We start from the raw sequence: 26,373 nt of genomic DNA on the forward strand, positions 1-26,373 counted from the left end.
TTTAACAATTGTTTAAAATATGTGCTCAAATTGCTGACTCAAAATCAATATTTTCCTTAGAAACATTCAGCAAACAATTCTATTGGTTCTTTCCCCCCACAAAGTGACTCAGGCCTTTGCTACCAAAATTCCCTTAGTTTTTCTAAATCTATATTGGAACCTATCACTGTCATGTAACTATCAACCACAAAAGGTTTTACTGGTTTAAATGCATGTCGTACACATGTCAAACTATTAAAACTTTGGATATCACCACAAAATAATTTTCTAAATTCTAATCTTTATTAGTATCACAAACAGGCTTACATTACACTGCAATGAAGTTACTGCTAAAATCTCTATTAACCCATCATGTAGTAAAAAACATTCATAATGTGTAGCTCAAAGTTAATCTCAGAGTTTTATGTAATTAAATTACAAATCAGAATTATGCATGCATGAAATGAACATCCATTTATGAAATAATATCGTACATTGATCTCCAAACATACCGTTGGGTTCCAGCAGAAGTGAGTTATTTCACCAAAGGATAGGACTTTCATTTATAAACTGCCTTTTAGGAACTCAGGGCATCTCAAGATGCTTTACAGAAAATTAAGCGGTGTCACTGTTGCAATGTATCAAAACATGACAGTCAATATGCTCAGAGCAAAATAAGGCAAATGATGAGGTACAGAGATTGCAAAATATCCAACCACAGATAATTCTGACCGCTTTCTTTTACTTCCAAGTAGCTAGTGAGAAAACAGGACAGGCAAGAATAAATGCTGGCCTAACCACTGACGCCCGCATCCCGTAAATTAATTTTAAAAAAGAGGCAGGTACTGTATGCATGGTTTCTCAGTCAATGGTGATACATAATTGCATGTATAATTCATAGTCGGGTCATATACAACTTTAAAAATATGAACAGGTGAATGAAACCGCATTAAGTACACTATCCTTGGAGATTAGAGCTTGTAATATAACAGAATTACTCAAGCTACTAGTATATATTTACCTCAAGGAATCTGACAATCAGGATGTGAATTCAGCTAGGCTTAGCGTCAAGTAGAGAGTGTCCCCATCTCAAAGCAAACTGTTAAAGTCAGAAAGTTTATTCCCCTGCCTTTGATTACTGACAGGTGATACTAAATGTCTAACTTGGCACAGGCAAGGGTGCTAAGATTTTTAGACACTGCCCTCAAGGCTTTGGTGCAGCGAATGAGAAGTTGCACTTTTCATCCAGTACGATTTGCACTCTCAAGCTGACTCTGTGGTGGTACATCTGGGGGAAATATCTCAGTAGTTGAATGCAGTGAGCTGCACCTGTGGATATGGTTGGAATTCCTCCAACGCGCTCTTTTTCCCCCATAAATTTAGAGTATCTAATTATTTTTTTGGACAGACACGCAGAGAACGTGCAAACTCCACACGGACAGTGACCCGGGGCTGGGATCGAACCTGGGTCCTCGGCGCAGTGAGGCAGCAGTGCTAACCACTGCACCATCCTTCAACATGCTCTTTCAAGGTTATCACCTTCTCTGCATCTCTACTTTTCATTAAAGCCAAACTTAAAAACCTATGTCAAGCTTTTGGTAACTTGTACTAATTATCTCCACTTGGTGTCCACATTTGTCAGGAATGGACTATTGCGATATCAGAACTTTTGATTCTTATGAATTATTACATACGCACAAGAAACAGAAGGCTATTGCAACCTTCTGAAATCTACTTTGTGAAAATAAGCCCAATACATGAATTAAATTCAGTAAATCATTAGCTCAGCATTACATTCATGTTATACTTCAAATACAGCAATTATACTGGTGTATTATTCATGAACATAAGATCCACAGAATGTTAGATTTCTTGAGATTTCTATGTCAATACTGCTGCAACAGCAGCCTCAGACACATAAATAACATAAGCAAAGGAATTTTGATCCTGCGTACTAGCTCAAAAAGTGAATTTAGAAGACATTTATAGCTTCTGCTTTTATATAAAGTGGCCACCTCTGCAACTAACTGCCAAATAAAAATGCTATTATTCTGGAGCAAAGTAGCCAATTGAAGGCTTTCTGGGTTAGACAGCCTAAAATGCTAATTCTTGTTGAAATAACCGAGCAAAAATGAAAATACTTACCAAAAGATATCATACATTTTTAATGGATAATTTTAACACAATAGGAGAATCATTTCCACATGGATAATTGTAACACAATAGGAGAATCATTTCGACAGAAAATACTTCTCAATCTGTCCTTCTCCTTTAATCCCATTGAGGACACTTCCAGAACAATTTGGATAGCAGTAGCCCATGACATAATGGGAAACATAAATCTATTCTTTATACCCTTAATAGTTCACGTTAAAACAAGTATTTTAAGTGAGTCATAAATTGAACATCTTATGGCTAACAAACCATATTTACTTCCACTGTATTACTCACATATTAGGTTCACAAAAGATAAATAGCTGGTTATGACATTATTCATTTTATAATTGATACTGCCACAACCAAACTAAGAACGTAGCTTTTTGAAATCAGAATATAATAAAAATTGAAACCTTTCAAATTGTGTCAAATGTACAGAGGACTAGAGAAATGTTCTAATTAATGTCAGGCAATTATATAACATAGTATCTGTGCTCATTGGGGAGTTTCACAGCATATTTTAGATTTATATATATGATTCATATGTCAAGTACACAAAAATCATTTCAAATACATAATTTGCAGAGTAATGCCTATTTTTGTTATTTTAAACATGGAGATGAGGTGTTTATTTATGATTTCTAAGTACAGAATAACCAAAGTAATTACCTTTATAAATCAAATTCTGTTACATTGTACAGTGGAATAACTTGCCAATTAATAGAAATAACCCATGCCGGTGTCATTAGTAGCCTAAAGTGAAAAAAGTAACCTCTGCCTTTGTACTGAAACTGCCATCTAGTGCTTAGAAAACAGATTAACTACATGGGTATCCATTGTCTACATGAAGTAGTAAGTGCCTTGCAGCTTAATGGGTCCTTTGTAAATTTCTGAGAAACTGAGATTAAAAAGTTTAATTCCTAGTTTAGTACAGAGATACTGTTCTCCTTCCTCACTCCCCCAAAACTAACTAATTGACAGAGTCATTCACTGGTTTATTTCATACTCAACCATACTTTTAAGACAAGAAGGTGCTTTGGTTTGCAAGCATTTATGGCATGATGAGTTGCTGTGTAAGAAATGTGTGACTGCATTCAGTGCTCATATATGAACTGAAACTGTAACTGCTGATAAAGTAAAAGTGTTAAGTTTAAGATGATTAATTAACAATAGTGAATAGAGGTTAGAAAATAATATAAGAAATAGGAACAGGAGTACACCATTTGGCCCCTCGAGCCTGCTCCGCCATACAATAGGGTCATGGCTGATCTGATTGTAGCCTTAACTCCACTATCCTGCCTGTCCCCCATAACCCTCGATACCATTGTAAATCAAAAATCTGTAACTCAGCCTTGAATATATTCAAATGATCCAGTCTTCACTGCTCTCTGGGGTAAAGAATTCCTAAGATTAATGACCCTCAGAGATGAAATTTCTTCTCATCTCCATCTTAAATGGGAATCCCTTATTTTGAAACTGTGTTCCCCAGTTCTTGAGCTCCCCGAGGGGAAACATTCTCTCATCATCAACCCTGTCAAACCCTCACAGAATCTCATATATTTCAATAAGATCAACTCTCATTGACAAAATATCAATATTAAAATGCTAACCGACTGTAAAATAATTAACTAAATATATTATGCTGACCTGTCTCTGAAATTGATATTGGATTTTTCATAATTGAAATTAAAGGACACGTTATTTTAAACACTAAACATCAAGAAAAATATCAAACACTATTGTAAACTACAATGTTCTTAAAGTCTTTGCACTGATTTTGAAGTACAGTATTTATGTTTTTTAGTTGCCATTCATACTTGGACTTCATTACCCTACCATGTCTTTTATAACAGAACTAGATAATTCTTTCCCCAGTGTAAATCCATTGCACATTTGTATCAGCAGCCATTCTAAACCTGAATGCGACTGCCATGGTCACTTATCACTAGAGACTTCTCTTAATTCAAAGAAATGTCTAAAAAGCTGCAATAGTACTCTCACCTTGACAGCAGTTTCACTGCCTTCTGCTTTAAAATCTTCAAATTTCATTACATCGGCCATAATGAAGCCCTTCTCGAAATCTGTGTGGATCTTGCCGGCAGCCTGAGGCGCCTTCGTCCCTTTCTGTCAGTAGGAAGACCAAAGGAAAATTAATTGTTTTTAAGAAGATGGATTACAGGAGAGATGTATGTCCCTTTGATACAGTATCAGGCTTCAGAGAAACTTTGCTTCATATCACTTGACATGTCACATATACAATCAGCCTTATCCTGATATTGGATACCCATTTAGGAAACCAGAGATAAAGTAACCCCTGTTATCAATGCAAAGCAGCAATTTTTGATACAGATTTTGAAGGTGGTATTGATTTTAGATGAAGTAATCTTGTCACAGTGAGCCCAGCTACATCTCTTCTCATTTAAGGTGTCTGAGGCAATGTTTTGGTTACATGATCTGAGACTATAATTGAATTTATTGACCCAAAAGGGCACAAACAGCGTTTTCAAAATGTTAGACAAGCTTTGCTCGTGACATTTCCACAATATGCATATTGGTACTCAAACACTCAAATTCAAAAATCAATTAAATGTTTTCAGATATTAAAATCATTTTCAAGGGAATTACGTTTGTTAGAATGACTGACACAAAAGGAAAACTCTAAACCAGGTTACTTATAACCAAATGGACACACAAATCTTAAAATGAAAAATGAACAATAAAAACACAGTGAAATGTTTAAATATTACTATCTAAAAGGTTTACCACACAATTTTCATAAGTTTGTTCCATACGGGCAAAAATGAGTAACTTTAGGAAATGGGTGAAAATAAGCTTTAAAATTGCCACAGCACTTTCTTTTACATTTATGCATCATAATCTTTTACTACAAATCTTTACAATGTGTTAATTAACCACATTCAGTGATTAAAGCTAAGTTTCCATTTAATTTCGGAGAACTATATTACAAGTTAGCACCCAGCTCAAAAAAGCACGGAAGAAAAATGTGCAACGTTCAGTGTTCATTTGATGAATATAATCTATTATAATCTACAAAGCACAAAGTAATTTCCTTGATAAAGCACTGATAAATGTAAGCATCATAAATCAGAGTTTAGGTTTATGTAGGAGGACAGGAATACAATATTACGTAATTGCCCATATGCTGAATTATAATGGGTCTACAATGTCAAAAAAGGCCATGCAAGGAAATTTGACACATAATGGTAACCTCAAAGATGTTTATCAGAGCATGTTTTTATAAAAAAAAAATTAGACATAAAAAAATTCAGTTTTCATAATAGAAGATATATTGAGTTAATATGAGTACTCACTGATGCTTACCTGACGAAATATCTCTGAAGCATCTGAATAAAAATACACCCATAATTACCCGTGCTAGATAAATTATTCAACTCTTTCCTCCCGACCACAAAATATTTTTTGCACATACATTCTATATTAATAAACTCATTTATATAGGATGCTGTGGTTCCCACCTAAAGAGTTGGGGATAACCCACCCAGAGAAGAACAACTACCCCGCTGTTATTTAATTGGTTGTTAACAGGCTAGAAGTAGAATTTCTACCCCTCAGGATGCAAAGTTCCTCTACCCAATCAGAGGCCCATTGCTCTCAACATACCAGTAGCAGTGTCCACTGCTGGTACTGCACTTGAGTGATGAGGATAGATCAGAACTTGAGGATCGGTAAGGTGAATGGTGGCCAGGGTTTACAAAGCCATGGGAGAAGGGCGGACTACTTAGGACCTCAACTGGCCAATGGCAGACAGCATGTCTTACGGCATCCTCTGGTGGGTACAGGAGGGAACGGGTAGGTAGCTCACTGGATTCAACCTGCCCTACATTTTCAAACCCGCTGGCAGAGAAGTGTTAAATCCAACCCTAGATTAAGAGGTAAAGCTGGCAAAATTAGATGTTATTAGTTTATCATGGTAGATGAACCTTATGCCAACTATAATAATGCCATACAGGAGATCACTGATATCTGCATTTGGTTTTCAATCCCCCAATACATTGTTAAATCCCATTCCATGGCAGATAGTGTTTAATCTGGACAAATGCAAGATGATGCATTTTGGAGGATCAAATCTAGGTATGAATTATACTGTAAATGGTACATAAGAACTAGGAGCAGGAGTAGGCCATCTGACCCTTCGAGCCTGCTCCGCCATTCAATGAGATCATGGCTGATCTTTTGTGGACTCAGCTCCACTTTCCCGCCCGAACACCATAACCCTTTATCCTTCAAAAAACTATCTTTATCTTGAAAACATTTAATCAAGCAGCCTCAACTGCTTCACTGGGCAGGAAATTCCATAAATTCACAACCTTTTGGGTGAAGATGTTCCTCCTAAATTACCGCACTGGTAATGTCCTCAAAAAATTCCACTAAATTAGTTAGGCACAACCTGCCCTTTATGAACCCATGCTGCATCTGTCCAATGGGACAATTTCCATCCACATGCTTCGCTATTTCTTCCTTGATGATAGATACCAGCATCTTCCCCACTACCAAAGTTAAGCTCACTGGTCCTATAATTACCCACTTTCTGCCCACCTCCTTTTTTAAACAGTGGCGTCACATTTGATAATTTCCAAACCTCCAGGACCACCCCAGAGTCTAGTGAATTTTGGTAAATTATCACTCGTGCATTTGCAATTTCCCTAGCCATCTTTAGCCATAGAACCCTTCAGAACATTAACATACTGAGGGATCTGGACGTGCAGGTCCACAGTTCCCTAAAAGTAGCAACACAGGTGGCCACAGTGATTAAGAAAGCCTATGGCATGCTTGCATTCATCACCCAGGGCATTGAGTACAAGAGTTGGGAAATCATGTTGCAGCTATATAAAACCTTGGTTCGGCCACATTTGGAGTATTGCTTGCAGTTCTGGTCACCACATTATCAGAAGGACGTGGAAGCTTTGGGGAGAGTGCAAAGAAGGTTCACCAGGATGTTGCCTGGTCTCGAGGGTGTTGACAATGAGGAGAGGTTGAATAAACTAGGATTGTTTTTACTGGAAAGAAGGAGGCTGAGGGGGGGCGTGATAGAGATTTACAAAATTATGAGAGGCATAGACAGGGTTGATAATCAGAGGCTTTTTCTAAGCGTGGAAGTGTCAATTACAAGGTGAGAGGGGGACAGTTTAAGGGAGATGTGCGGGTTAAGTTTTTCACGCAGAGAGTGGTGGGTGCCTGGAACGTCCTGCTAGAGAATGTGGTGGAAGCAGGCACATTAGCAACATTGAAGAGGCATCTGGATGGATACATGAATAGGGAGGAAATAGAGGGATACAGACAGAGTAAGGGCAGAAGGTTTTTTTTAGTTGGGCATCAATATCGGGACAGACTTGGATGGGCCTGAACCTGTGCTGTACTTTTCTTTGTTTCAACGTTATAACTATCTGACCACCAAAATTCATAGAATTTCCAAATACTTAAAAGCTGTAATATTGTGATTCTACTATCAACTGTTTCTCAAATTAAAATACAAATCTTGTTAATTGCAAGAGTTGTCATAGTATGCCCCCTTCTCCAAGATAAATACTTTCATGCCATCTGACCTTACTTTTCAGACAGCTGTATACAGTAACTGACAATAGATTCAATATTTCATTTCATTCCAACTGACCAGGCCAAAGTGGAAGAATACCTTAGCAAATTAACTCACCTCTTCATGTAAAAAATGTATGTTTTTTTAAATGTTGCCCGAATAGGATGTATTGATATTCAAAATATAATTTAAATGCAAGCTTCTAAGTTAAGTGGAGTTGATAAAACAATATTCATTTGATAGTGTCAACACATGATTAAATAACCAGTCATTTTTAACGCTTTAAGAACGTTGTACCCCAATTTGATACAACTGTGGCAAATCAAATAGAGGGAACAAGCCCAAAGAACTAAATAGCCTACTCCTGTTCCTATGTAGGAGATCTCTGACCACCATTGTGAGTCAGAAAACCAGAAAAACATCTGGAATTGAAGCTAATGTTACCGAGTGCCCTTTTTCTTTAAATTATTCAACACGTAATTTACAATAATACTTTAATGTTCACAAAAGCTGAGAAAAGAAAGTATTTGAAATCTATACTTTTGGAAGCTGCATCATTATGCAGAGAACAATTCATAATTGCAATGAAAGTTTGAAAGGAGAACATTTGTAGCAGCTGCCAAAAAGCCCAAATAATTTAAAAGTGGTTAATCCTGAACATATATTCAACTTTAGTGAATAACTCCATACCCATCCGGGTATAAACAACACGTCAAATTGATATCCTTCATTAAACTTTGATTTGTAAGTTTCAGATTTTACACATGCAAATGGGACCAACATCAAATATTGAAAAAACTGATTTGACATTGTGACATTTAAGTCCAAAATTACTGTTTGCAAGGAGCTCAATTGTGCCACACTTAATGTACTACAAATATTAACCTGTACGAGATCAGCATAAAAAGTGTGAAATTCATTAAAGTACATTCATGAGTGCTACTGAATAAAAACATTTTGCATTTTAACAGCAGATTATATTAATACAATGCTGTTCGTTTAAAAAAAACTTCATGTTACTCAAGTAAAGCAAGAGAAGAAGCCGCACACAACTCAAACAAACTTAGCAAATACCAAATGAAAAGCAACATCAATTTCACTGGCGACAAACCCAGTCACACAGATTAAGCAAGCACAATACTGAGGTGCCTTATCTCTGACCACAGGAGGAGGGAAGATAGTATGAATTTCTTCATCCTGCAGAATCTATGTAATAGGCAGAATCAATTGCTACCTGCCTCAATCAATGCACCCCACTTTCACTGTTCAACAGCTCACAAATAATTAAAGTTAACATGAACAAAACCCCATCTATAATGACTAGCTAACCACTGCCGTGACAAACTTAAAAGTCTGTGATATCAATCTGAATTCAACAGTGTGGAACTGTATATGGCTGACAAGAGACTATGAAACATACCTTTATGGTCCATGCTCGCACTTCATCTGGGCCTGCAGTAAAAAAATATTCGAGCTGCAGAGATGAGAACCCAGTCTTGATGATCTTAGGCAATGCACTGAAAAAACATGAATGTTGCTTTTAAGGTACTTGCAATTTATTTCAGTGCAAATTTAAAAAAAATGTTATGTCAACTTTTTATGATTTTGCAAATGTGTATACCCAAATACAAATAATGTGACACATAAATGTTGTCTTTCGTAGCATTATCAAACAACAAATGCTTTATTTTATGTTATTTAAGCTTGTGTATAGCAATAATTACTTTTTGTAATTTATACAGTCATTAAATATACACATTGAAATGACTAAAATTGAGTGCATTTGGAGGTTGAAACCAATGTGCAGATATAATATTCTAAAGAGTTCTGAGGAAGCAATTCTCGACTCAAAACTTTAACTCTGTTTCAGGCCTTCTGAGTACTTCCACCACTGTTTTATTTTTGAGATTTTAAAGACCCACCTCCCTGCCTGAGCTCATCTAACAGTAAAGGTTTCGCAAGGAATATTGCCCTGGGAGGACACTACCCACAGTCAGACATGAATCCCCCCTCCCCCCCCCCCCCCCCCAAACACACACAACTGTAACAAGGTTATCAATCAATCAATTAGTGTTTGGAGACAAATAATTTTAGTCTCATGCAATATTTACAAGTAAAAACTGAATAAAGTTCCTATCGAATAAAATCCAAATAAAATGATCAATATGGGCATGAGTATGACAGAATACAATTACATATCATATGAACTATACCAATACAAACACACACAGTTTAAACACTGTCTTAAATAATGCATCTAATATTAATAATAATCTTTATTATTGTCACAAGTAGGCTTACATTAACACTGCAATAAGAACTAGAAGCAGGAGTAGGCCATCTGGCCCCTCGAGCCTGCTCCACCATTCAATGACATCATGGCTGATCTTTTGTGGACTCAGCTCCACTTTCCGGCCCGAACACCATAACCCTTAATCCCTTTATTCTTCAAAAAACTATCTATCTTTATCTTAAAAACATTTAATGAAGTAGCCTCTACTGCTTCACTGGGCAAGGAATTCCATCGATTCACAACCCTTTGGGTAAAGAAGTTCCTCCTAAACTCAGTCCTAAATCTACTTCCCCTTATTTTGAGGCTATGCCCCCTAGTTCTGCTTTCACCCGCCAGTGGAAACAACCTGCCCGCATCTATCCTATCTATTCCCTTCATAATTTTATATGTTTCTATAAGATCCCCCCTCATCCTTCTAAATTCCAACAAGTACAGTCCCAGTCTACTCAACCTCTCCTCGTAATCCAGCCCCTTCAGCTCTGGGATTAACCTAGTGAATCTCCTCTGCACACCCTCCAGTGCCAGTACGTCCTTTCTCAAGTAAGGAGACCAAAACTGAACACAATACTCCAGGTGTGGCCTCACTAACACCTTATACAATTGCAGCATAACCTCCCTAGTCTTAAAATCCATCCCTCTAGCAATGAAGGACAAAATTCCATTTGCCTTCTTAATCACCTGTTGCACCTGTAAACCAACTTTTTGCGACTCATTTACTAGCACACCCAGGTCTCTCTGCACAGCAGCATGTTTTAATATGTTATTTAAAGACTTCCGGGTGCGGCGATGACCAGCTGAGTCGCACGTTTCGGCAGCTCCCTGTGAAACGGACTTTTGGGCTCTTGATAGGAGCCCCAACGGCAATTTTAACGGCTGAAAACACCGTGCGGTAAACCAGAAGGGTGTTCCCCCTGGACACGGATGGAAAAAGGAGAGGAAAGTGGCCAGATTGCAGCGGATCATTTGGAACAACGGCAAGGAAGGCAAGCAGAAACCAAGATGGCGTCGGAAGGTGGCAGTTTCATATGGGGCCCTGAACAACAAGAGTTTTTGAAACGCTGCGTGGAGGAGATAAAAAAGGAAATGAAGAAAGAGTTGTTGGCCCCGATATTACAGGCGATTGAAGGGCTGAAAGAGGAACAAAAGACCCAGGAGCAGGAGCTTCGGGTCGTGAAGGCGAAAGCAGCAGAGAATGAAAACGATATACAGGGCCTGGTGGTGAAGTCGGAGATACAGGAGGCACACCAGAAACGATCTGTGGAGAGGTTGGAGGCACTGGAAAACAACGCAAGGAGGAACAACCTGAGGATTCTTGGCCTTCCTGAAGGTGTGGAGGGGGCGGACGTCGGGGCATATGTGAGCACGATGCTGCACTCGTTAATGGGAGTGGAGGCCCCGACGGGTCCGTTGGAGGTGGAGGGAGCATACCGAGTTATGGTGCGAGGATCGAGAGCAGGAGAAGCTCCCAGAGCCATAGTGGTGAGATTTCTCCGTTTTAAGGATAGAGAAATGGTCCTTAGATGGGCGAAGAAAACTCGGTGTAGTAAATGGGAGAACGCGGTGATCCGCGTCTATCAAGATTGGAGTGCGGAGGTGGCGAGAAGGAGGGCGAGCTTTAATCGGGCCAAAGCGGTACTTCACAAAAAAAAGATAAAGTTTGGAATGCTGCAACCGGCAAGACTGTGGGTCACATATCAAGGGAGGCACCACTACTTTGAGACGGCGGATGAAGCGTGGACTTTTATTGTAGAAGAAAAATTGGAATGATTGGACTACGAAAATGAACGTTTGGACAAAGTGGTGGGACGAGTGGGGGGGGGGGGGGGGGGGGCGAAGAGGGATTGTATGATTAATCCTGCGGTATGGTAACTTTTCTTTCTCCCACAGGTGGTGATGGGGGGAGGTGGGGAGGGAGAGGAGATGGGGCGTTGGCCATGGGAGGCGGGGCCGAGGGAGAGGCGCGGGCTTGGTTCCCGCGCTATGATAATTATGGCGGGAATAGAGAAGCAGGAAGGAGGGGGCGCCGCACGGGGCGAGCCGTGATCACGGGGAGAAGCCGAGGTCAGCCAGAGTTTGCTGACTTCTGGGAGCAACATGGGGGGAGTAATTACGCTAGCGGGGGGTCTAGCGGGGGGGGGGGGGGAGGGGGGAATTACTGGGTTGCTGCTGCTGGGGAAAGGGGGGAGTGGGTACGGGAAAGGATGGGCGGGGGGCACCGTCTGGGAGAAATACAGCTGCGTGGGAACTGGGCGAGATGCTGGAAAAAGATGATGGCTAACCGGCAGGGGGGGGGGGGGGGGGTGGGAAGCCCCCCAACTCGGCTGATCACGTGGAACGTGAGGGGGCTTAACGGGCCGATAAAGAGGGCACGAGTACTCGCACACCTTAAGAAACTTAAAGCAGATGTGGTCATGTTACAGGAAACGCACCTGAAACTGATAGATCAGGTTAGGTTGCGCAAAGGATGGGTAGGGCAGGTGTTCCATTCGGGGCTGGATGCGAAAAACAGGGGGGTGGCTATATTAGTGGGGAAGCGGGTAATGTTCGAGGCAAAGACTATAGTGGCGGATAACGGGGGCAGATACGTGATGGTGAGTGGCAAATTACAGGGAGAGATGGTGGTGTTGGTAAACGTGTATGCCCCGAATTGGGACGATGCCAATTTTATGAGGCGAATGCTAGGACGCATCCCAGACCTAGAGACCGGAAAGCTGATAATGGGGGGAGACTTTAACACGGTGTTGGAACCAAGGCTGGATAGGTCGAAGTCCAGGACTGGTAGGAGGCCGGCAGCAGCCAAGGTGCTTAAGGATTTTATGGAGCAGATGGGAGGGGTGGACCCGTGGAGATTCAGTAGACCTAGGAGTAAGGAGTTCTCGTTTTTCTCCTATGTCCATAAAGTCTATTCACGCATAGACTTTTTTGTGTTGGGTAGGGCATTGATCCCGAGGGTGAGGGGAACGGAATATACGGCTATAGCCATTTCGGATCATGCCCCACACTGGGTAGACTTGGAGATAGGGGAGGAAACAAGAGGGCGTCCACCCTGGAGAATGGACATGGGACTAATGGCGGATGAGGGGGTGTGCTTAAGGGTGAGGGGATGCATTGAAAAGTACTTGGAACTCAATGACAATGGGGAGGTTCAGGTGGGAGTGGTCTGGGAGGCGTTGAAGGCGGTGGTTAGGGGGGAGCTGATATCAATAAGGACACATAAAGGGAAGCAGGAGAGTAAGGAACGGGAGCGGTTGTTGCAAGAACTTTTGAGGGTGGACAGACAGTATGCGGAAGCACCGGAGGAGGGACTGTATAGGGAAAGGCAAAGGCTGCATGTGGAATTTGACTTGCTGACCACAGACACTGCAGAGGCACAATGGAGGAAAGCGCAGGGTGTACAGTACGAATATGGAGAGAAGGCGAGCAGATTGCTGGCACACCAATTGAGGAAAAGGGGAGCAGCGAGGGAAATAGGGGGGGTGAGAGACGAAGATGGAGAGACGGAGCGGGGAGTGGAGAGAGTGAATGAAGTGTTTAAGACATTTTATAAAAAATTGTATGAAGCTCAACCCCCGGATGGGAGGGAGAGAATGATGGAGTTTTTGGATCGGCTGGAAATTCCCAAGGTGGAAGAGCAGGAAAGGATGGGATTGGGAGCACAGATCACGGTAGAAGAAGTGGTGAAAGGAATTAGGAACATGCAGACGGGAAAGGCTCCGGGACCGGACGGATTCCCAGTTGAATTTTACAGAAAATATTTGGACTTGCTCGCCCCGCTACTGACGAGGACCTTTAACGAGGCAAAAGAAAGGGGACAACTGCCCCCGACTATGTCAGAAGCAACGATATCGCTTCTTTTAAAGAAGGAAAAGGATCCGCTACAATGCGGGTCCTACAGACCAATCTCCCTCCTCAATGTAGATGCCAAGGTCTTGGCCAAGGTAATGGCAATGAGAATAGAGGAATGTGTCCCGGGGGTGGTTCATGAGGACCAAACTGGGTTTGTGAAGGGGAGACAGCTGAACACGAACATACGGAGGTTGTTAGGGGTAATGATGATGGCCCCACCAGAGGGTGAAACGGAGATAGTAGTGGCGATGGATGCCGAGAAAGCATTTGATAGAGTGGAGTGGGATTATCTGTGGGAGGTGTTGAGGAGATTTGGGTTCGGAGAGGGGTATGTTAGATGGGTGCAGCTGTTGTATAGGGCCCCAGTGGCGAGTGTGGTCACGAATGGACGGGGATCGGCATATTTTCGGCTCCATAGAGGGACAAGGCAGGGATGTCCTCTGTCCCCATTACTGTTTGCACTGGCGATTGAGCCCCTGGCGATAGCGTTGAGAGGTTCCAAGGGATGGAGGGGAATACTTAGGGGAGGAGAAGAACATCGGGTATCTTTATATGCGGATGATCTGCTACTATATGTGGCGGATCCAGCGGAGGGGATGCCAGAAATAATGCGGATACTTGGGGAGTTTGGGGATTTTTCAGGGTATAAATTGAACATGGGGAAGAGTGAGCTGTTTGTGGTGCATCCAGGGGAGCAAAGTAGGGAAATAGAAGACCTACCGTTGAGGAAGGTAACAAGAGACTTTCGTTACCTGCGGATCCAGATAGCTAAGAATTGGGGCACATTGCACAGGCTAAATTTGACGCGGTTGGTGGAACAGATGGAGGAAGATTTCAAGAGATGGGATATGGTAGCATTGTCAATGGCAGGGAGGGTGCAGGCGGTTAAGATGGTGGTCCTCCCGAGATTCCTCTTTGTGTTTCAGTGTCTCCCGGTGGTGATCACGAAGGCTTTTTTCAAAAGGATAGAAAAGAGTATCATGGGTTTTGTTTGGGCCGGGAAGACTCCGAGAGTGAGGAAGGGATTCTTACAGCGTAGTAGGGATAGGGGGGGGCTGGCACTACCGAGCCTAAGTGAGTATTATTGGGCCGCTAATATTTCAATGGTGAGTAAGTGGATGGGAGAGGAGGAAGGAGCGGCGTGGAAGAGATTAGAGAGGGCGTCCTGTAGGGGGACCAGCCTGCAGGCTATGGTGACAGCCCCATTGCCGTTCTCACCAAGGAACTATACCACGAGTCCGGTGGTGGTAGCCACACTGAAGATTTGGGGACAGTGGAGACGACATAGGGGAAAGACCGGAGCACTGGGGGGGTCCCCGATAAGAAACAACCATAGGTTTGCCCCGGGGGGGAATGGATGGGGGATATGGAATGTGGCAAAGAGCAGGTATAACGCAATTGAAAGATCTATTTGTGGATGGGAAGTTTGCGAGTCTGGGAGCGCTGACCGAGAAATATGGGTTGCCCCAAGGGAATGCATTCAGGTACATGCAATTGAGGGCTTTTGCGAGGCAACAGGTGAGGGAATTCCCGCAGCTCCCGACACAAGAGGTGCAGGACAGAGTCATCTCAAAGAAATGGGTGGGGGACGGTAAGGTGTCGGATATATATAGGGAAATGAGAGACGAAGGGGAGACTATGATGGACGAACTAAAAGGGAAATGGGAAGAAGAGCTAGGGGAGGAGATTGAGGAGGGGATGTGGGCAGATGCCCTAAACAGGGTAAACTCGTCGTCCTCGTGCGCCAGGCTAAGCCTGATTCAGTTCAAGGTATTACACAGGGCACATATGACTGGAACACGGCTCAGTAAATTTTTTGGGGTGGAGGATAGGTGTGCGAGGTGCTCGAGAAGCCCAGCGAATCATACCCATATGTTTTGGTCATGCCCGGCACTACAGGGGTTTTGGATGGGGGTGACAAAGGTGCTTTCGAAAGTAGTAGGAGTCCGGGTCGAACCAAGCTGGGGGTTGGCTATATTTGGGGTTGCACAAGAGCCGGGAGTGCAGGAGGCGAAAGAGGCCGATGTTTTGGCCTTTGCGTCCCTAGTAGCCCGGCGCAGAATATTGCTAATGTGGAAAGAAGCCAAGCCCCTGGGGGTGGAGACCTGGATAAATGATATGGCGGGGTTCATAAAGTTGGAGCGGATTAAGTTCGTCCTAAGGGGGTCGGCTCAAGGGTTTACTAGGCGGTGGCAACCGTTCGTCGAATATCTTGCGGAAAGATAGATAGGGGAGAACAAAGAAGGCAGCAGCAGCGGCCCAGGACTTTGGGGGGGGGGGGGGGGGGGGGAGAGAGGAGGGATGGGGGGGATGGGGGGGGGTGTGGCCTGAGACAAGGCAGTTGCCAATTAGGGCTAGCTTTTATTTTATTTTTTTGTTATTTAATATTTATTTATTTGTTGTTGTTTTTGTTTAAATTTAAAAAGGTCATTATTATCTGTATTGTTACAATGTTGTGTAAAGGATGCACAATGTACTGTGTTGGTTGACCAAAAATTTTCAATAAAATATTATTTAAAAAAATATATATATGTTATTTAAATAATAATCCCTTTTGCTGTTATTCCTACCAAAATGGATAACCTCACATTTGTCAACATTGTATTCCACCTGCCAGACCCTAGCCCATTCACTTAGCCTATCCAAATCCCTCTGCAGACTTCCAGTATCCTCTGCACTTTTTGCTTTACCACTTATCTTAGTGTCATCTGCAAACTTGGACACATTGCCCTTGGTCCCCAACTTCAAATCATCTATGTAAGTTGTGAACCGTTGTGGGCCAAACACTGATCCCTGCGGGACACCACTAGCTACTGGTAGCCAACCAGAGAAACACCCATTAATTCCCACTTTTTGCTTTCTATTAATTAACCAATCCTCTATCCATGCTACTACTTTCCCCTTAATGCCATGCATCTTTATCTTATGCAGCATCCTTTTGTGTGGCACCTTGTCAAAGGCTTTCTGGAAATCCAGATATACCACATCCATTGGCTCCCCGTTATCTACCGCACTGGTAATGTCCTCAAAAAATTCCACTAAATTAGTTAGGCACGACCTGCGCTTTATGAACCCATGCTGCGTCTGCCCAATGGGACAATTTCCATCCAGATGCCTCGCTATTTCTTCCTTGATGATAGATTCCAGCATCTTCCCTACTACCGAAGTTAAGCTCACTGGCCTATAATTACCTGCTTTCTGCCTACCTCCTTTTTTAAACAGTGGTGTCACGTTTGCTAATTTCCAATCCGCCGGGACCACCCCAGGGTAATTTTGGTAAATTATCACTAGTGCATTTGCAATTTCCCTAGCCATCTCTTTTAGCACTCTGGGATGCATTCCATCAGCGCCAGGAGACTGGTCTACCTTTAGCCTCATTAGCTTGCCCATCACTACCTCCTTGGTGATAACAATCCTCTCGAGGTCCTCACCTGTCATAGCCTCATTTCCATCAGTCACTGGCATGTTATTTGTGTCTTCCACTGTGAGGACCGACCCAAAAAACCTGTTCAGTTCCTCAGCCATTTCCTCATCTCCCATTATTAAATCTCCCTTCTCATCCTCTAAAGGACCAATATTTACCGTAGCCACTCTTTTTTGTTTTATATATTTGTAGAAACTTTTACTATCTGTTTTCATATTCTGCAATGAAGTTACTGTGAAAATCCCCTTGTCGCCACACTCCGGCGCCTGTACAGGTACACAGAGGGAGAATTTAGAATGTCCAATTCACCTAACAAGCACATCTTTCGGGATTTGTGGGAGGAAATCGGAGCACCCGGCGGAAACCCACGTAGGCACGGAGAGAACGTGCAGAATCCGCACAGACAGTGACCCAAGCGGGAATCGAACCTAGGACCCTGGCGCTGTGAAGCAATGGTGCTAACCACTGTGCTACCGTGCTGCCCAGAATCACAGCTCTATCATTTTTTCCATTTGCAAATTTAATGTGACATACCACAATCTATTGTTTAAAAAAAATTAATTTAGAGTATCCAATTAATTTTATTCCAATTAAGGGGCAATTTAGTGTGATCCACCTAGCCTGCACATCTTTGGGTTGTGGGGGCAAAACCCACGCAAACACACACAGATAACCAAACAACAAAAATATTAATCAATCTGGTCCCAATACAACCCACCTCATTCTCGAAGTCCCTAAACAATTCCCATAAGCAGAAATATGACCAGTTTAGGAGGTGAATGAGCCAACAACTCATTAACAAGGAGTAAGAAAACAAACAAGATTATAAGTAGGTACGGTCTACATGCTACCGGACTCAGTTGAACCACAGGAACCCAAAACAAACAAATTACTTATATCTTTGCTTCATGTAAAATATATCCAGATCGTCGACTTCCGGGGCGGTGATGTGCTGAGCTGACGCACATCAGGTGGCTCTCCTTTGAACCGGGCCCAAAAAATGGACACTTTTAGTTGAATTTTGCCCAAGTGTCAAGGGAAAAAAAATCCCTCAACAACTAAAGGAGGGTAACTGGGGAAAGATGCCAGCGAACAGGAGCTCGAGGGGCCGAAGGGATGGCAGAAGCGGCAGAAAGTGCCACGACCAGCAGGCGGACAAGATAGCAGATCCATGAGGCGAAAGGTGCCTCGACCACCCAGGAGAGGGGGCGGCCAACAACCCGAGCATCGGCCTCCCCCCCACCACCTGGAGATGGATGGAGGAGTTTCCTCATGAAGGAGCTGAACGCCATGAAGGAGGCGATTGGGATAGAGATCCAGGTGTCGGTCAAGGTGGCGGCAGCAGAGGCGATGGCCACCATACAGAAGGCAATCGATGGGCTGGGGGAAAAGGTGGCAACCCAGGAGAGGACATCCGTGACCTGGAAAAGGCCTCAACGGACCAGAGCAACAGAATCGTCACCCTGGAGGCGTAGGTAAAAAAGTTGGTGGCGGCCTGGGGAAGCGAAGGGGAAAAGTTGAGGGCCAGGAGAACAGGTCCCGGCGATAAAACATCAGGACGATAAAACAACACCCGAAGGCATTGAGGGCAAAGACCCGACGGACTGTGTCACCCAAATGCTGGGCAACTTAGTCAGGAGAGACAGCTTCCCCAAACCCCCAGAGCTCAACAGAGCGCACAGGTTGCTTACCTGAAGCCCAAGGCCGGGGAGCAGCCGAGGGCGATTATCGCAAAGCTCCACCAATACCAGGATCGAGAGGGTCCTGTGATGGGCACAGCAAACAAAAGCAAGCACCTTGAGAAGGACATAGAATCAGAATTTACCGGACATTGGGGCAGAACTAGCAAAACGCGGGGCCGAGATTAATCAAGCAAAATCGGTCCTGTACAAGAATGTGGTTCGTTTCGGTATGCTGTTCCCAGCCAGGCTCTCGGTCACAAACCAAAAGGAGAATTACTTCAACGCCCCAGACAAAGCAAATTAATTTGTCTGAACCAACGGCTGGGACAAGGGACAAGGACTGCAACGATGAGAGTTGTACAGAGAAAGACTCTGAAAGAGCAAAAACCTCGTTGAACAGTGAGCATGTTTGCACGTGACTATGCAGCCTCGTTCCGATCACAAAGGGAAGACTGGGTCTTTAAAGGAGCAGGGACTGGGGAAGGAGGTGAGGGGTTTAGACAGGGAGAACGGGCAGTCAGCGGGCATAAGGAAGGGGTTAGACCAGCGCAAGGAGAAGGGCCGCCACACCAGCAGCAATAGCTAGCACGGGAAGGCAGAAAGCTAGGGGGAACACGGCACACCTCTGGGCAGGGACGGGGAAGGGAGAAGCATGGGAAATGATGGAGAATAGGGGGGAGGGGGGAAAGAGACACAAAAGGAGCAGAGAAAGAAAAATGAGCTGGGTATTGTACAGGCCTCGGCAGGGGAGGAATAGGCTGAGGAAACAAGATGGCGCCGCAAGCAGCCACTTTGGAGGGTCCCAGAACAAAGGGAAACCCCAGAGTGCAGGGTCTCATCCACGTGGCACACATAGTTGACGGCCATGTTGGGTTCCCCTGGACAAAAGGAAACCTGGAACGCAGGGACCCAGCCTCATGGTGAGAATGGTGACTGTGGCCAATTTGGAAGGCCCCTAACAAAGGGAAACCCCGGAGTGCAAGGGCACATCCAACAGGTAAGTATGGTTGATCCCGCAGGAGTGGGAGGAACAAAAACCCTCCACCAGGATTATCACCTGAAATGTTAGGGGCACTAATGGGGCCCGGTGAAAAGATCCAGAGCCTTCGCCCATCTGAGAAGCCTGAAAGCCGAGATGGTCTTCCTACTTACCTGAGGGAGAGGGACCGACTGCAGTTAAGGGCTGGGTGTACCTCGTGTTACGGGTCGAGGGCTAGGGGAGTAGCCATATTGATTAGTAAGAGGACGAGGTTCACGGCGACAAGGACAGTTACGGACCAAGAGGGATGAATGTCATGGTCAGTGATGTCCTAGATGGGTCATCGGTAGTTCTGGTTAATGTGTACACGCCCAATTGGGACGTCACAGGTGTCATAAAAAAGACAATGGCGGAAATCTGTCCTACTGGGTAGCAGAGCGGACAACAGGACAGTCATCTCTCTCTTTAGCTTCACAGTAACGTGGAAGAATTGCATGTACATAGAATTGCATGGTTACTATCCTCCGTGTCAACAATAAATACTTATAGCAATCATTTCTTTGTGTACTATGTGTGCCTTCATGATCAGGAGAGCCATCGAACGCAACATGGTAAGAGGCGGGCTGAAGAATGAGAGGTAATCACAAAAAGACAAACCACGTGGTGGAATAGAAGAAACTAGATGAACAACAGCTCTGCCAACCTGGTGATCTAAGGGGTTGCGACTCCACACAACGCAAGACTGTGAAGTGCGAGATGGATGGTTTGAAGGTACCCCACCAGCTTCAAGTCTCAGGCAATTTGGAGTCACACTGGCGCGGTTTTAAACAGCAGTTTGAACAATTTCTTTTGGCCCATGGCCTACAGGCGCTGCCTGATGAAAGGCTTGTTGCATTGCTGCTAATGACAGCAGGTTGAACTGTACAATTCATTTGCCTTTGAAAACGAAGAGCAGAGCTACGAGGAAGTGATTCAACGTTTTGATCGCCACTAAAAAGAATGAGACTTTTGAACAATACGGTGTTCTGTTCCCGTGCCATGAAAAACGAGGAATCCTTTGACAATTTTGCGAAGGATCTGCCATTTTGAACACGCCGATGAGACATCAGATGACACATGGTCTCGATGGGGTGGCTATTTTGAACATCACAAGAAACGTGGTCTCATTCGGGGTGGCTATTTTGGTCAGCAAGCCCCATCACCATTTTGTGCTCAAGTTGTGGCAACAGACACTCGCGGCAATATCCTGCTTACAAGTGTGGCAGGAAGGGTCATTTTGCTCGCCCATCGGGCAGTAAAGAAGAGCCCAGTTAAGGACCAAAGGGTCAATCACCGGTGGCTGCTGTGGATATGGTTATAACAAATGAGTCGAGCAATTCGGCCGGCCCGGACAAAGAAGTGATGCTTACAGTCTGCAGTCACAAGTGAGGTAAATGTGGGAACCATCGAGGACAGATGGGACAATCCCGGTAATGCTCAAAGCTCAAGCTTGATACGGGACCGAGAGCAAACCTGATTCCGGTCTCGGTGGTGCAGTGGCTAAAGATAGTACTTCACATCGCTCCGGCAGGAATGACACTCAAGGACTACAATGGTCATCAGAATCCAACTGTGGGACAATGCGAGCTAGATGTAACTGTCAAAGATGTAACACTCAAAATACGATTCTCTGTGATAGCGGTAGAGCGTGAATCGCTCATTGGGGTGCAGGCCTGTGAAGGGTTTGGGCTAGTCAAAGGGGTATATACCCCAGGTTGCATGGCAACCCCCCCCGACAAACCTTGATGGAGACAATCTCCAAGATACATCCTCAGGTATTTCAGGAGTTTGGTACCCGACTGTTCACCTACCGCATACAACTAAAGGAGACCGGTAGTGCATGCGCCCAGATGGGTTCCTGTCCCACTGAGGGAGAAACCCAAGGCTGAGCTGCAGCCCTAGGTGTCATTAGGCGCTTGGAACATAAGAACTAGGAGCAGTAGTAGGCCATCTGGCCCTTCGAGCCTGCTCTGCCATTCAATGAGATCATGGCTGATCTTTTGTGGACTCAGCCCCACTTTCCTGCCCGAACACCATAACCCTTTATTCTTCAAAAAAACTATTTATCTTTATCTTGAAAACATTTAATGAAGGAGCCTCAACTGCTTCACTGGGCAGGGAATTCCATAGATTCACAACCCTTTGGGTGAAGAAGTTCCTCCTAAGCTCAGTCCTAAATCAACTTCCCCTTATTTTGAGGCCATAGCCCCTACTTCTGCTTTCACCTGCCAGTGGAAACAACCTCCCCACATCTATCCTGTCTATTCCCGTCATAATTTTATATGTTTCTATAAGATCTCCGCCCCCCCCCCGCATCCTTCTAAATTCCAACGAGCCCACGAACTGGGTAAACTAGATGGTATGCATTAAGAAATGGAACGGGTACATGAGAATTTGCATGGACCCCAAGGACCTCAATGTGAGCATCAAAAGGGAGCATTATCCCATCTCCAAAAGGGAGGAAATTGCGTGCGAAATGGCTGGAGCAACATGCTGGATGTGTCGCAGGGCTTCTGGCAGCTCAAGCTTGATAAAATAATAATAATGAGGCAAGGACAAGGCTGTGCACTTTCAATACGCCCTTTGGCCCGATTTCAGCAAATGCTCTGCGGAATAATATTTCATCGTGCCATGGAACACATAGTGGAAGGGCTGGCGGGTGTCCGTGCATATGTTGGTGACATCATAATCTGGGGATCCACGCGGGAGGAACGGCTCTTTCAAGTGCAGCAAAAATGGCCTCAAACTCAAATCAGGTGAAATATCAAGTCGGCGTGGATACCATCACTTTTCTAGGATATAGGATATCATGGAAGGGGGTGCAGCCAGATGGTGAGCAAATCAATGACATTATTCAGATGCCAAGGCCCACGGATAAAATGGGTGCACTGCGAATTTTGGGTATGATCAACTCTGTTGGAAAGTTCATTCCTAACCTTGCCTCCAGCTCAGGGAATCCATTAAGAAGAATGTGGTCTTCCAGTGGTCACCAAAACATGAGCAGGAATGGAGAGCGCTGGGTTTCCCCAACGACCCACCAAGGAGACCAAAATCTCCACGGATGCATCTCAAGATGGGAGCATTACTGTTGCAACAGAATGAGACTGGGTTTGGCTGCCGATAGTATATGCTTCGAGGGCCATGACGGACACAGAACATAGGTATGCACAAATCGAGAAGAAATGCCTGAGACTTGTTACGGGACTCAAAGTTTCACAATTATGTGTCTGGACTTCCCACATTTTTAGTTGAGACGGACTACAGGCTGCTGGTTGCGATAGTCCACAAGAACCTATGCCAGATGTCCCCACGGATACAACGGCTCATGATGAAACTCCAGCGGTACGACTTCAACTTGATCACACACACCAGGCAAATTTCTGGCTATCGCAAACACATCTCAAGAGCTGCGTCCTACAGACAGCATGAGGTGCAGTGGTTAGCACTGGGACTGCGGCGCTGAGGACCCCGGTTCGAATCCCAGCCCTGGGTCACTGTTCGTGTGGAGTTTGCACATTCTCCCCATGTCTGCGTGGGTATCAACCCCACAACTCAAAGATCTGTAGGTTAGGTGGATTGGCCATGCTAAATTGCCCCTTAATTGGGGGAAAAAAATTGGGTACTCTTAAAATAAAAAAAGAACTGCGTCCATATATGAAGTCTGTCCATGGGTTCAATTACATGTCAACATGATGGCTGCGTTATGCCAATATCTGATGAGAAATCATAGAATTTACACTGCATCGAGTCTGCATCGGACCTTGGAAAGGACGCCCCAATTAAGCCCACACCTCCACCCTATCCCCATAACCCAGTAACCCCACCTAACCTTTTTTTTTGGACACTAAAGGCAATTTAGCATGGCCAATCCACCTAACTTGCACATCTTTGGACTATGGGAGGAAACCGGAGCATCCAGAGGAAACCCACGCAGTTAAGGGGAGAACATGCAGACTCTGCACAGACAGAGACCCAAGCTGGGAATCGAACCTGGGACCCTGGAGCTGTGAAGCAACTGTGCTAACCACTGTGCTAGAGTGCTGCCCTCGAAGCTCATCAAGCTCAAAATTGAAGCTCATCAAGGCAGAATCGGCCAAGGATCCAGTGCTTCACAATGTTAGCAGGAATCTAAAGGAGGGTTGGCCACAAGGCTCCTGCCCCGCTTATTACAACTTTCGTGCCGAGCTCAGTGAGGTGGATGGTTTACCTTTAAGGCAGCACAAGATTGTCATCCGCCACTCGCTTCGGCCGCTCATGCTAAAAAAGCTGCACGAAGGATACTTGGGCATTGAAAAATGCAAATGCATGACCCGGGAGATGGTATACTGGCCAGGCATCACTCAGGACATAGCAGGTATGGTAGAGCAGTGTGATACCTGTCAAAAATGTCGTTGCCGGCAAGGCAAGGAGCCCATGCAAGTGGAAGACGTTGTTGCCAGCCCGTGGTACAAAGTAGGTATGGACACGTTCCACCTTCGAAGGAGAGACTACCTGGTTGTCATTGATTACTTGTCAAATTACCCCGAGGTGGCGCAGGTGCCCAACGCAATAGCTGGCTGTGTGATTCGGCAGGTAAAATCGTTCTTTGCACGGCATAGCATACCATCCATTGTCATTTCGGACAATGTTCCCTGCTTCAGCAATCGTGAATGGATTGCGTTTGCTTGCCGGTATGATTTCAAACACATCATATCGAGCCCGCTCTATCCACAGTCGAGTGGAAAGGCGAAGAAGGGCGTGCACATAGTCCAACAGCTGCTCACGAAGGCTTTGGATAGCCGGAAAGACATGTATCTCGCCCTGCTCAGCTACCGGTCAGCTCAACTGGTAAATGGCCCGTCACCAGATGAACAGGCAGCTGCGGACAACCCTGCCTTCCATGGTGGCCCCCACAGTTAATCGAAAGCTCCAGACGAAGTTCATTCTGCAGAAGCAAAAGCAGAAGGAAACATATAAGTCTGCAAAGGCACTCCAGCCTTTGCAAATATGAGACACGGTGAGAATAGAGGATCCTGATGGCAAAGGATGGACAAGGCTAGCAACAGTTGTTCAGCAAACGGATCCACACTCATATAGGATGCTCACTGGGGATGGCTCATTTTTGCGCTAAAAAGAGCCCTACTCAAGGTGCAGCGACCATTTGTACTCAACCCAGCAGACATGTCTGGGTATATCCCCAAGACAGAAACAAGCACAAACGGTCCAGCACATCCTGGTGCAACCGATGCGTCTGCAGTGGTGCCGGGGGAAAGGTCAGCGATTGATGCAGATGGGGCACACTCACCAGCCCAGCTGGTCCTCAGATAGTCGATCAGAGTAAGGCGAAAGCCTGATGGCATTCAAAAATGTGGCTGTGTCATGTTTCAAGGCCATTTTCTGAAGTTCAAACTCTCTCTCTTTATCTTTTTCCCTGATCTGTATCTCCCTTTCTCTTTCTTTTTGTTCTGCTAGGGCTATTCTTTGTTTTCCTTTCTTCTCTCTCTTTTTCCTCTCTCTTTCTTTCGTATTCAAGCTGCTTTAATTCTTTCTCATGTTCCATTTGTTTAATTTGCAACTGAATTTTTGTTATTTCCAATAAGTCAAACTGTATCTCAGGCAATTTTAAATGCTTAGCCACTGCCATAATTTCCTCATCTTTTCGCATTTTGTCAGGTAATGTTAACTGCAATGATTTTGCCAAATCTAGCAGTCTGCTTTTTGTCTCTGTCCGTAAGGTACTGCGTGTGACCGTCTCCACCCCCAAAAACTTCAGAGCCTCTGAAAGAGCCATTGCGCACAACACACTCCCCACTTAAACTAAAATACCACACCTGAAAAGCAACCACAATATGCTCACCCCTCACTGTCTTTAAGTTCACTAAGCCAATCCAATAGATAGACTTTTATCCCCCTCGAGCCCCCAATTTGTTATGGGCCAGGGTTTAGAGAACCCCAAAGTGTATCATGGAGTTCACCTGACCCACAACTTTTACTACATTGTGGTATGGGGAGCACACGGCCCACTCTACAGCTGTGGTACAGCAGAAATGGAAAAGTAATTTTTAAAGCAAAACAAATGTTTTTTCAATGAACTCAAGTTAACCTTTTTAAAACATAGTGCACATCTTAGCAACCATTAATTCAAATACAACCCCCAAAGACTACAACACTAAGTAAACCTTTAAGCTTTCCTTTTTAACGCCCATACAACTTAATCCAAAACCTTTATCAGAAGCCCATCAGGTTAAAGTCACTACTGAAAACATTTATAATTCTGAATTCACCAAATGATCAAGAGATAGTCTTTTCTTGGCAGAGAGAACAACAGTACAGCTGCTGTGGCTGGCTTCAGCTCCAACACTGAAAACCAAACTAAAACACACCCTGCAGCCTGCTCAAAACCGAAAGTAAAAAGCTGAC

General features: G+C 44.3%; 1 protein-coding gene across 2 annotated transcripts in view; it reads right to left on the bottom strand.

The window, feature by feature from the left end:
• Positions 1-26,373, bottom strand: part of ola1 (Obg-like ATPase 1) — a 306,624-nt gene that overhangs the window by 7,441 nt on the left and 272,810 nt on the right. For both annotated transcript variants that reach the window (XM_072476291.1, XM_072476301.1), the window contains 2 exons: positions 9,132-9,228; positions 4,138-4,260 (listed from right to left, as the gene is read on the bottom strand). In XM_072476291.1, the coding sequence (XP_072332392.1) occupies positions 4,138-4,260; positions 9,132-9,228 (220 nt within the window). The remainder of the gene's footprint in view (positions 1-4,137; positions 4,261-9,131; positions 9,229-26,373) is intronic.

This window comes from Scyliorhinus torazame, chromosome 2 (genome assembly GCF_047496885.1).
Source record: "Scyliorhinus torazame isolate Kashiwa2021f chromosome 2, sScyTor2.1, whole genome shotgun sequence".
In the NCBI taxonomy this organism is placed as follows: Eukaryota; Metazoa; Chordata; class Chondrichthyes; order Carcharhiniformes; family Scyliorhinidae; genus Scyliorhinus; species Scyliorhinus torazame.